Source organism: Jaculus jaculus, chromosome 4 (assembly GCF_020740685.1).
Source record: "Jaculus jaculus isolate mJacJac1 chromosome 4, mJacJac1.mat.Y.cur, whole genome shotgun sequence".
NCBI classification, from domain to species: domain Eukaryota; kingdom Metazoa; phylum Chordata; class Mammalia; order Rodentia; family Dipodidae; genus Jaculus; species Jaculus jaculus.
This window is the reverse complement of record NC_059105.1, coordinates 118,979,841-118,992,908: the sequence shown is the minus strand read 5'-3', so window position 1 is coordinate 118,992,908 and position 13,068 is coordinate 118,979,841. Positions and strand designations below refer to the sequence as shown.

Here is a 13,068-nt window from a genome sequence, read left to right as displayed (position 1 = left end):
AGCTACTCAAGGCCGAGGCAGTAGGACTACACATTTGAAGATCGCCTGAGCTACTGAGCAAGTTCAAGGCCAACCTGGGCAACTTGGTGGCTTACCACCACTATTCTTCAAGGAAGCACATAAGTGGCCCAGGCTTCCCATACCTGGTGCTCCACTGACTGGCCAGGGACTTTAAAGGAAGTTAAGCCCTCAAAAAGTGCATGCGGGGCTGCCGCTTAAAGCACCACCTGAAGGTGGGTTGCAGTGTGCTGCTTATTTTGAAGGCACAGGACCACTAGTGAGGTGTCCTCATCACCCACCCGGCTCAGTCACACACAGACAGCACAGGGTCCATAAGGCAGCTCCTCCAGCCACGCAAAAGCAGGTCAGATGGCTGGATGTTTTTGCAATTATACTCTAATTTCTTTTTAATTGGAAAGCATCAGACAGCTGTACAAAGACTATAAATTCCCTCCTACTTACTGTTTCTTGGTCTCTTCAAATTTGTGCAGCTTTTTACGTAGACCTCCTGATTTAAAACCTTGGCAGTGTGCCGCTGGAGCACCAATAGTGACAACGTCGTAGTTCTGATCTGAATGGCAGAAAGCTATCCATTACTCTGAGCCCAAGCCTACAGACAAGTTGGCTATAGAAATGAGCACAACACTCTGGGACCCTGTAACCCACATTCAAGCAGCCTTTGGTTTCTTAATTCCTTGCCCACAGAGGGCTTGCTGGGGCCAGTACCATCATATCAGTGAATATGTCTGAAGGTGGAATCATGTAGTTACAGGAACCTAAATTCTAACTAGCATACCTGAGACCCTCCGAAATCCTTGGGATGTGCTTTTTCTCTATGCTACCAAGAAGCAAATCATAGAGAAAAAACTGGGGCAGATATGGGGCAACTCAGGAACTAGGTATGCAGAGAGAAATGAAATATTTTATTTAACAATAGGAAAAGAAAAATCATACCTGATCCACCATCATCTTGAACTCTCATCCTTTGTATGTGCAGATTTGTAGGGACAAATTCTAACTTCTTATCTGCTTTCAAACTGCTTGCTTTAAATGAAGGACCTGTGGAATGGAACACACAGAAGCATGATCAATGGCCCTGTAGTCAAGCAGGCAATAGAACAGCAGTATTCTGCAAGGAAGCAGATATGTCTCAACAGGGACCCAGAAAAATCTATGTGGCCATTCCAACAGGGAGTTGGAGAGTAGCTCACCAGCCAGGAGCCTAGGTCTGGGTGCTAAGGAGTCTAAGCTCTAGTGTGCAGAGCTAGGGAAAACCAGCTTTGGAGTACTGTAATTGGAAGGAGGCTGAGCCTCCTGTGACTCAGCAGGTAACTCAGAGACCTGACACATAGTACTTTGCCAGCACCACTATAAGATGCAAGGGGACCCATGCCAGACGCTCCCCAAGACCTTAGAAACTTATTTGCCTAGAAGAACACACTTCAATTCTGAAAAGAGATGAAAGGTCTGCTCATTACCCCAGCTTCATCAAGATGAACAGTGCCACTCAGCCCTGATTCCAGCCCCTGTAATACACTACAGGAAGTTCCCCTGTGTGTGCCTGCTGTTGACATTGGATGATGCTTTGTACCTAGCAGCCACAATCTTATTTCTATTATCACAACCCAGACGGAATTCATAACTAACTTAGCAACCACATATCTACCAAACAAAGGGATTGCATATTAACATGACAATCAAATAAATGGAGAAATATGCATTCCACCTACTGAAAAACAATTTATATTCCCAGGAAGTAGACTGCAGATCTGCATCTGCACATTTTGTGTTTTAATACAGGAATTTACTTGCACCTCAGATTCTGGTATTCATGCTGTGGGCCCTCATACCAGCAGGATGGGTGCCCTGCAATATTGAATGAAATGCAGACTTCCAGACCTTTTTTAACAGGATTCTCAGAGAATGCCTTTCATATTTGAGAAACTCCGTTCCAGAAAACTCAACATTGTGTGGGTTTCATACTTGCTTGGGAACATTCATTCAGCATGGCTAAGTGCCTCATTCCTTCAGGCAAATGCTGCTGTTTCTCTTAGCAATACACTTAGAACTCTTCTTGAAGCTCAAACCACCCTAAGCACCACCATCTTGTCATACCTGTATTTGACCCAAATCTATGGACAGGTTCCTATGGTATTTGTCAAAACCACAAGAAGGTCTCATGATTTTTGTAACAACATTATGTAGATGGAAAGAAGAATCTGAAAATAAAGAATAACTTGAAAGACTACGGTAATTAATACAAGAACAAGAAATTCATTCCACTTGGGGCTGGAGAGATGGCTCAGCCATTATGGAGCTTGCCTGCAAAGCCTAATGACCTGTGTTTGATTGACCAGCACCCATGTACAGCAAGATGCAAAAAGTGGCACATGAATCTGGTGCTTGTTTGCAGTGGCTAGAGGCCCTAAAGCACCAATATTCATTCATTCATTCATCCATCCATCATTCTCTCTCTGGTAGGCCAGGACAAAATGGAGTCACCAAGGACAGCAGGAAGGCAACAGAGACACAAGGAAGTGGGTCATCCACATTCGTCAAGGAACCAACCAGCCATCACCCCTTCCTTGCCTAACAATGTCCCAGGTCTATATTTTCTGCCCCTTATCTCCCACATGGTCACTTCTGGTCTCATAACCTATGGCTAATATAAAGAACAAAGGACTGCCTTCCCTTCCTCACCTTCCCCCAACAGAAGAGCTATATAGTGCACTATCTGTAATCTCAAAGTTGACTGCTCTGCTCTTGAGAGTCAATCCTGGCAGCTCCTGCCCTCTCCCCCCCCCAAATAAAAACTTCCATCTTTTTCTCAGAGTGGTGTCCGTGGTCTTGGTCACTCCTGTGCCTTACATACTCTCTCTTTCTGCTTGCAAATAATTTTTTTTTTAATTTTGCAAGGCAGGGTCTTGCTCTAGCCCAGGCTGACTTGGAATTCACTATGTAGTCTCAGAGTGGCCTTGAACTCATGGCAATCCTCCTACCTATGCCTCCCAAGTGCAGGGATTAAAGGCGTGCACCACCACACCTGTCTAATAAATAATTTTTTTAAGAACTCATTCTACTTGGAATAAAAGTGAATGGGCAGAGGTAGGAGGATCACCATGAGTTCAAAGCCACCCTGAGATTACATAATGAATTCCAAGTCAGCCTGGGCTAGTGAGACCCTATCTCAAAAAAAAAAAAAAAAAAAAAAGGTAAGTGAGATAAAAACAGTCTTCAAAGTCTACCCTAAAATTATTTTGAAATTAAAAAGACATTTTTCAACAATAAAGCTGCAGGGCTAGGGGTATAGCTCAGTGGTAGAGTGCTTACCTGAACAAGGCCCTTGGTTTGATCCTAGCACTGGAAAGAAAACACTGCTTTGTCTCAGGCAAATGGCCTAAATCCTTTTGATTACGGTAGTGGTATAAGACCAAGATGAAGAAATTAGATGAACCAACAATAATCTGTGATTTTTTTTTTAACCTCCCCTTAAATTTCATCCTTCAGTGGTTACTTTATCAGATAACACCATATAAGGCCTTCTACTTGTAGTTCACTGATTTGGCTCTTTAATTAAGATCTGAAAACCTCACAGTTGAAAGAACTCACACTTACATGAGAATCTATTTTTTGAAAACCCACTCAAGAGTACCAGAGAGAATGTATGAGTAGCCTTGAGCTCTAGATCTCTGGCTGGGGATGAGGGACATGCATGCACCTTGAGAGGACAGGACTGCACCCACCTTTGTACTGATGGAGGTCAGTCAGGTTCTCCTGGTAGGTGAGGATGATAGTCTGGTACTGGGTGACAATTTGGCGCCGCAGGCTCTCCCAGCAAGGGGACAGCTCCCCCAACTCCTCAAGCTCACAGACTCTGCAACCAAGGCACATACATTAGGCCACGAGGCTGGCTCACACCCTTGGAGTTGTGGCCAGAGAACAAAATGTACACAGAAGGTGCACTGGTGCTCCAGCCGGCCAGGTCAGTAGTCACACTGCCAGTCTAAAGGGCAGTCAAGGAACAGAGAGACAGACCCCTGACCACATGGGGAATTATATGAGAAGCTTTTGAAAGTTTGAGGGAAATAGAAATGGGGAGAAGAGGGAAGCTGTCAGAGAGTGGCTCTGCCATGTATGGGTAGCCTGGTAACCTTGAAGATGCCACTCAGGCATTGGCATAGAATGCCTGAGTCTTAGTAGAATGATCCTTCAAAGCAGAAGGGACTGGAGGTGTGTGAGCAATTGCCATGAGGCCATCTTCCTCTCACCTCCCTGCCTCATTCCATCAACATCGGGCATACCAACACCTCAGCACTTCTAGGAATAGCTTCCTGCTCTCCCTTTCTGACCATCCCTGGTGCCTATACCAAGAGCAAGTGCACGGCTCCAGCCACTGCCAACAACACAACTCTGGAACTAAAACCCCTGCACAATGGATCAGCTCTTTCAAGTAGTGACATACAGCATTGACAGAAAAGATACCATGGTTAAAAATTAAACATGAAAACTGAAGATACATGAAAAACAGACTGTAACTATGGAAATATGTACAAATAAAGATTTTGGAGGGGGGGGTTGAGATAGGGTCTCCTTCTAACCCATGTTGACCTGAAACTCACTCAGTAGTCCCAGGCTGGCCTCGAGCTCATAGTAATCCTTCTATATCTGCTTCCTCACTGATGGGATTGAAAGCATGCAACACTACGCCTGGCAAGCGTTTAAAAATTAAGATTATAGCAAAAATATGTGTATACATATAGAGAGAAAAAGAAAACAGCAAAATACTGGCTGGGAATTTAGGTGAAAGGTATCTAATATTCACTGCATCATTCTTCCTGTTTTTCTCAGAATTTGAATTTTTCAGAATAAAAATTAAAATAGGTATGTGGTAGCTTGAATAGATGTCCCCCAGTGGAGTCAGGAGTTTTATTAAAGCTTCTTGGATTCCCAGCCTTCTGGCTGGAGGGGTCACTGGGTGGATCTAGGGCCCAGCCCTAAGGTGCGGGGGTGGATTTCAAATTCCAGTCTAATGATAATGCAAAGTGCTTGAGCTTTCCTGGAGTTCCTAAGTGTGCTGTGGTGGTGGCTTTTTTCTCTCTGCTTGGACCTGTGAAAGGGGCCAACTTCTGCTATTATGGAACTTCCCCTTGATCTGTAATTTTCAAATAAATCCCTTCTTCTCCTATAAACTGTGTGTGGTCTGGAGATTCATCCCAGCAACTGAAGCTGACTGCAAGAGGTATATTAGAACAGTGGGAACTCTTGGTGTCTTTCCTTTTTACTTTTATGTTTTTCCATGTTTTAAATTTTCATATATGCCTATAATGTATTTTGATCTTATATCCCCAATCCTTCTCTTTTATCCCTCCACATCCTGTAGACACCATTCTTCTTTCCCATTAATCCTCATATTATTTCATGCCTTTCTTCCACATTAGAGTTGCCTGAGTGACCACGGGTGCAAGGTTAGTTTTTGTGGACAAAGCCTAGTTCTCTTTGATGCTTGTGTTATACAGTATAAATAATCAACACTGATTCAGAATAAAGAGTGGAAAAGACAGTCTAAGTCAAAGAAGACACAGAGTTTACAGGCCTGAACCACCCCTCTGCCTTTCCCTTTGCTTTAGGACTGATAAAATCTGCCTTGGGCTAAGCAAAGAGCTGGGATGGAGACTCTTGCTCTGTGGGACCTCAGTATCTGGAAGGGTCATATTCCTTCTGCTTGGAGCACCATTTAGCCAAACCTCTGCACAGCTCTAACCATAGCATGAGATACCTAACTTTCTGAGGGATAAGTGAAAGGAGGAAAAAAAAAATGGTCAGGAAAGGGAGGAATGCCAATGTTGGACATGCCTCTGAGGCTTCAAGCACACTGTCCTGTGAAATCCTTGCCTGGGAATCTGAGACAGATGTCTAAACTGAGCCTTTGGCAAGCTGAGGCCAGAGAGACAGCAAATGGTGGAGGATGAGTCTGCAGTTTGCTTATCTCTAGGGAAAGGGCATGTGACATGGCTTGGTGGGTGTCCATCTCCTCCATGTGACCTCACCTAGCCGCGTCTTCTTCCAGCAGGAGCTTCACAAACTGCCGGGGCACGTGCAGCGAAAGCACACTCTCTGCCATCTGCTCCAGGATCCGCAGGTGGTTGCCATCAGTGGTTGGAAACCGATACATGCGGCAGATGGCGCCACCGAACACTGAGGTGGGAGAGTTAAGGGGATGAGCTATGGGTGAGCTAGCCACTGACCTGTCCCCCTGGGTCCCCTATCCAGGTCCTCAGTGATGTTGGTGCCCTCAAGCCCTCTTCCTCTCAAGGGAATTAAAACATTTAAACCAAACCTTTGACTGTGGCTGACACACCTCCCCCAAGTCAGAAAATGGAACTAAGACCCACCTTGAATTCAGAATGAGCAAAGGGCAGGAGCCACCTTGGTCAGGGTATTGCTAACTATGTGCTGCACAGAGAATGGCACACTGAGGAGCAGCAGACAGGTGGCTAGCAGTGCATGGCTGAAGTCATCACAGGGGGTGGGAGGAAAGGGTGACCACAGGCCCAAGTGGACACTCACAAGAGTGACGAGAGTAACAATGGAGGAAGCTGTTTACCAGATTTCAGTAAAGTGTCTTTTCGCAATGAAGCATATTTGGATCGGATTCCCAATGCCTCCGTCAAGCTCTCATCAACAGGCAGAACCATCTGATAACGTACAGAAAAGCACAAGAAAACTCAGACTGAGACAACCCTTGAGCACCCTGTGGAAGTGGGGCCCTGTGCACCATATAAGGCTTGTGGCTACAATATGTGTTGCTAACTCTACAGTGAATACAGTGCCCCAGCCACACACATCAGTTCTCCTCCCAGTGTACTGAACGTCTTCCACATGTGCCTAGTTCTCTTCATGTGCATGTCTTCCAAGCTGTTTCACCTTGCCTTTCAGTTTCTGGCATACAGAATGTTAAAAAAAACAAACAAAACAAAACAAAACAAAAAACCAGATAACAGCTAGAATACTCCCACAGCTAGTCTTCTGAGCTTATTTTAAGTAAAATGAAATATTTTTGTATTGTACATGCCTCCTTGACAGTGTTGGGTTCTTAAATTCCAATTGTTATTTGAGAACACAGAGTCTGAGTGACAGACTGTAAGGGATGGGGGAAGACAAGAGATGGAGAAGGGAGGGTCCTGAGATGACAGAGGTGACAACATGCCTGGGAGAGACACTTACTAAAATACAACGGAAGTCCTAGGTCTCCATCACTCTTCACAAACACCTGCCCCCGGCCACGCACACATAGATTCCAACCAAGTTCTTACTCTCCAGTCCCAGCCCCCTAGAGACGACCTGCATGGTGCAGGGAGCAGAGGCAGACTCCTGGCAAGCCAGGCCAGAAGCCCTTACTTCCTAATTGGAGTCATGCCTGGGGAGGACCAGGAACCCCAGAGATTCAGTGTCCACCCTTTCCTGACAAAGGTTAGGGCTATGATGACAGTTCTGTTGTACTTTTTGAAGGACACAAGTTAGGCACCTACTCACCCTCCCATTGACAGTGTCCACAGACCGGGTCACAGTGGGCTGCTGATCTGACTTCTCCTCCATCTGCCAGCCAATCACGGTGATATTACCTACACGGTCACTCTCGGCAGACCTGCAACAAGCAATGCATTCTGATAAGCAGTAGTGTGACTGTCCTTCTTTTCTGCTTAAAGGCAAAGCTCAGCCACCCTAGTCCACTGGATCCTGGGAGCTACAGGCCCATGTTGACAGGCCCTTTGGTAGGCTGAGTTCATCTTGCATTTCCTTAGTAGATACCATCCCTCCTTTCAGTTCAGTCTCTAGGAGGGACTATGTTCTTTCAAAATATGAGATGGAGCCTCTCCTCATCTATATATGGACTACACAGCACTAGATCCTTGAAAAGGGAGGAAATGAAATGCCAACCTTAGTGTCAGGTGTAATCTGTGATGCCTGTCCTGGAGCAGATCTTTGACAATGAACGTTCCAGAGCCCAACAGATACATCTGAGGAAAAGGAGGGAGAGAGACAGAATAAGCATACTTTTTTTTAAAACCTTTGATCCAATTACCACAGCCTAGGGAAGTTAGCTGGTTCCCAAAACACATCTAATTCTCATCTCAGGAGCCTAGTAACAGTGTTCCCAAAGACAAATATAGATAAGAGTTGATTCGTGAGCAAGTGGTGAAATCAATTTGTCCTCACATCTCACTTGTGATTATGTAACTGTTAAAGCAAGAAGAATATCTCATAAACCACACATTACTTAACTGTTCCCTGAGATCTATCTTTGACATCGTACACCGACAGTTTGATTTGTGTCATCTGATTGATAAGAGAGTCTTGAAAGAAGGCAATACTGCTTAGAAATATTGGATTGTTGGTTCCCTAGAACAGAAAAAAAAAGATCACATTTATATAAAGAAATTGTTTTAAAAATACACTACATTTTTAGAAACTAACGTTTTTATTGGCTTAGCTCAACATAAATGCTAATGGAAGCCTAAGTGGATGCACAGAAATTGGAAAAGAAAAAACACAAACACCTGCTTTCTAAAATAGGAAAATGTAGTCTGGTATTCCCCAGTTCAGACACAACCAACTGGTCTCTCCCACCAGCTGTGCTTGCCAAGGGCTCATTTCTAAAGGTTTCGCTCTCATGAAGAATTTTCTAAAACTCAAGTAAGCTCATTGTCTATGTGCATCTTAGTGTTACAACTTGAGGTTGTTAGGTATTTGGGCCTACTACTTAGGTGTACATATAGGCAGATAGAAAAGGAAATGAATGGTTTAAGTTACTACTTCTAGAATCCTGCTGGAAAGCATTAAGACTGACCTTTGAAAAGCAATCCTTTTTTGAGCTCAGCTGCTAGTTTCTAGACCACAGGTAACTATTTCCTGATAGCTTAGCCTTGTCTCCCAAAGTCCCGTCATATTCTTGTCCTTGTTATTCTCTTTCTTGGCAATGGCTATCTCAACCAAACTGTAATTGGGCTCAGCTGTTACTAAGCCATGTTTATACCTGCAGTGAGGCCTAGGTCATTGGCTGGGTTCTCTCAGTAGCTCCAGATCTAGTTTCTTGGTGCCTTCTGGACAGGCCCTCCTTGATGGGGAGCCTGATGGAGCCTCTCCCAGCCTATCCTCTCCCTCCTGAGAGCAGTCACTGGCTCTGTCTAACAGGCTAAACTTGAATGTTAGCTTTGCTGCCTCCTTCTCTGTTGAACAGGTGATTCAGCAACCATGAACTTCCTCTAAGTTCTACTTCCAGAACCTCTTCTCATGCAGCCTTTATTTCCAGTCCTCCCTCTGGCAAAGTCAGGACTTGTATCACTCCCCAAGACACATCTGAGTCAAAAGTGATCATGTGACACCACGGCAAAGGGCCTGTTCTACCTAACCGATATACTATGATTACAAGCCCCTTGTCCTGGCTCACAAAACTTCCTTTCCTTGCTCTCCTTACTTGGACCTAATTTAGCACACACTGAGCAAGACACAGTTACTTTTCAAGCTCCCAAGATGTCCTGCCACCATCTTGCCTTTACATAACAATTTGTAGCCCCCACATAGGGGCATTGCCTGCGAGAAATGCAGATTTCTGAGTCCAGTCTAGGCCTGATGAGGAAAAATTTCCTGAAGCCCTTTCTAGGAAGTCTGCTGGAGTGTTCCCTGTGTTCCATGATCACCTCACCTTGCTACTCTAACATTTCCCATGCTTGCTGTGCACGGACATAGTCACATGAATTTATGCCAGTCTGGAAAACTCCTAAGGGCAGTAGATGTGCCTTTGGATTTTGTATCATCATCCAACACTGTGCTTGACATGTTGGTAGTGCTCAACAATGCTTAGAACACACAGTGGTAAACCTGAACTTGGAACTAAATTTCTGAGAGAGAGACTCAAAGAAACTACTACACTTAGTGTCACAGCTTACACACTGTGCTCAATTGTCTAAAAGGATTTTGTAAACTTCCCAAGGTGAATTTATAACAATTAATATAAGTAAGGAGTAAGCATACAACACAAAACTCAAAAGGATGTAAAAATAAAAGCCAACAAAAATGTAGATCTGTCCCAGGAAGGACTTGGTCAATACAGGCAATACTCTTCTAACCTTTGATTAACGGGCACAATTCTCTAAAGGTTGAAAGTGACACTAAATTAGGTCTTCTCTCTTTAAAATCAATTAACTTTATAGGATCACTGCACAAAAATATCCCACCAATAGTTTACCAATAGCTTTAAGGGACATGGCAGGTGTAAATGCCCTGCAAACCACAGGAGAACAGCAGCAGCTCACGTACATGCAACTGCAGCTGCAGATGTGCAGAAACGCACCAGTATTCCTGCCCCAGGCACCCCCCACCCCCAGGAGCCAGAGTCACAAATACGAATACACCTGAGCACGATCCAGGCTCTCTCAGAGGACACCCACCTCAATGATCTCCGTCTGTGCGTGCTTCGTCCAGAATGCCTGTGGAGGGGTGGTGACACTCACTGCCACAAAACTATTTGGTTTGCGATCTAGCGAAGGCGTGTGCAGCTCACTGCAAGCTACGGAAAGAAGATGGGGGAATGAATCTGTCTGCACCACACTCTAGTTCTCTGTTCCCAAGTGGGTCTAAGATGACACTCCAAAGGGATAAAGACAACTGTTGGTTGTCATTATCATTCCTTTTCTCCTCTCCCTCCTTGAAGGCTAGTAAGTCTATACATAGACTGGAAGGCTGTGAATTAGGCCACTGTCTATGTCTGTGCAACAGAGCACAGAGCCAACAATCTCTGTTGACAAGATCTAGGCTCCACAGGCTTGGACCCCACGATGTTGTGGTTAACTAAGCTTCTGGATTCCCATGAGCACCAGATGTATGGATGTATGCTACAATTAAATAAAACTTCTATTGCAAAGTACATAAAACTCTTTTTTTTGAAAAGTCAATATTCATTCATTTTCTTTCTGAGAATCATCAAATGCATGATTATTAAATATTACTTTTTAGAGCAAAACATATCTTGAACCACTTTAGTGAGAAAAATCTGTCATACAAGAACTCTGAAATACGTTATGCCTGAGACAATTCTAACAGAGAAATGGCCCATAGGAAGAAGGATCACACTACTATGAACCTAACATGCTCCCTGATAGCAAATATGAGGGCTAGGGAGATGGCTCCATGGTTAAAAGCACTTGCTGCACAAGCCTCATGACTGGAGTTTGGATCCCACATAAGGCTGGGTGCCAGTAACATATTATGTCTATGCTCCCAATGTAGGCAATGGGGGATGGAGTGGGAAGAATCTCACAGGTGTGGGCCAGCTAGTCTCGTATTCTCAGCAGCAAAACAGATCCTGTCACAAAAATAGTGGAAGGTATGGACTGACACCTTGAAGTACTCAACATTTCCTTATTAAAGACATAATAAAATGTGAAAAAGTTCACATAGGAATTAATAATACATGGTAAATGAAAGTTTGTTAGTTAAAAAAAATAATTGCCTTGTGTTTTGAATCTTATTCTCTAGTCCAGGCTGGTCTTGAACTCACGGCAATCCTCCTGCTTCACTTTACCAGGCAACAGAATTGAAGACATGAGTCACTATGACCATTGCTTCTTTAAGTAGAAATAAAAATGTTTAGCTGCTCCCTTTAAAATTAGGAAGAGGGAACATTAAAATATGAGCTGGGCTACTGCTCAAGACTCCACATGCTTGGGATGCAGGTCACTGAAAAATCAAGCAGGAGCTGAGCTAGAAGCCTCCTCCTTGTTGACGAGCTATCAGGATGCTGGAAGGAGCCATGCAGCCTGCAGCCTTTGGCGAGAAGTCACCAGTGTTATTAACCTACAGTAGAGCCCACCAGCCTTATGGCTGGCCAGCTAGGCCAAATGTGCCAACTGCTCTCTGATTGGACTGGAGGCCTGCTCCATGGGAGTGAATTCCTATATGGTACTGAAAATCTAGTCAAAATCCTATGGTTGGGGAGGTCATATGTCCTAGGGGAAAAACTATTACTGTTATCTGGCTAAATGGATATATGATGCTCACCAAACTGTCCTCTAAATACTTACATTTATACCTGTATATCAATGCTATTCTCACTTTTGATTAGAGAAGCTTCTCTTTTCAGAAGGTGGTTACTGCTGGGGTGCCTCAAAACTCACCACAGTACTCAGAAGAAGTGACAGTGGAGTGTTCAGCACTAAGACATTTCTATCACACCTTCCGAGGCTTAGGGTCCATAGAGGAAGAGAGGGAGGAAACAGCCAGAGGAGGAGGAAAGAATATAAGAGCCAAAGGAGGGGAGGAGTGCTTACAATGCTGCCTTCTAGACACAAAGTGGCACTGATATTCATGACCTGACAGTGCCTGACACTATCTATATAAGACCTTCACAATAGGAGAAAAATGACACCAAAATAGAAGAGACACTAATTGGAAAGAAGAAATGATTCAATAGAAAGTGGATTTGGGAAGAGGCATATGGGAGTAGGAGGGAATTATTATTGTTCATTGTCTATACTTACGGAAGCTGTCAATAAAAAGTTTTAAAAAATAAAATATAGGGCCGAAGAGATGATTTAGCAATTAAGGAACTTGCCTGTGAAGCCTAAGGACCCAGGTTTGATTTCCCAGTGCTCACATAAGCCAGATGCACAAAGTGGTACACGTACCTGGAGTTCATTTGCAGTGGCTAGAGGCCCTGAAGCACCTATTCTCTTTCTACTTGCCTCTTTCTCTATCTCACTTCCTCAAATAAATAGAATGTTTAAAAGAATAAAATACGGGTTAGGGAGATGGATCAGCAGTTAAAGGCGGCTGCTTGCAAAGCCCACCACCCAGGATTCAATTTCCCAGCATCCACATAAAGCCAGATGCACAAAGTAGCATATGCATGTGGAGTTTGTCTGCAGTGGCAAGAGGCCCTGGTGTACCCACACCCTCTCTCTATCTCTCTCTCTCTGCTGGAAGTAAATAAGAGTTAAAAGTATTAACTCTCTCAGTTTTTCAGGAGGAGCAAAGTCTGGAGATGGTTGGTAGCAGCTATACAATAATATA

General features: G+C 44.1%; 1 protein-coding gene across 8 annotated transcripts in view; it reads right to left on the bottom strand.

The window, feature by feature from the left end:
• The window catches only part of Inpp4a (inositol polyphosphate-4-phosphatase type I A), a 152,660-nt gene that overhangs the window by 43,364 nt on the left and 96,228 nt on the right, over positions 1–13,068 (bottom strand). For all 8 annotated transcript variants that reach the window (XM_045146913.1, XM_045146917.1, XM_045146918.1 and 5 more), the window contains exons 5-13: positions 10,449–10,567; positions 8,284–8,400; positions 7,939–8,018; positions 7,534–7,645; positions 6,605–6,695; positions 6,048–6,195; positions 3,744–3,874; positions 955–1,059; positions 463–571 (exon numbers count right to left, since the gene is read on the bottom strand). In XM_045146913.1, the coding sequence (XP_045002848.1) occupies positions 463–571; positions 955–1,059; positions 3,744–3,874; positions 6,048–6,195; positions 6,605–6,695; positions 7,534–7,645; positions 7,939–8,018; positions 8,284–8,400; positions 10,449–10,567 (1,012 nt within the window). The remainder of the gene's footprint in view (positions 1–462; positions 572–954; positions 1,060–3,743; positions 3,875–6,047; positions 6,196–6,604; positions 6,696–7,533; positions 7,646–7,938; positions 8,019–8,283; positions 8,401–10,448; positions 10,568–13,068) is intronic.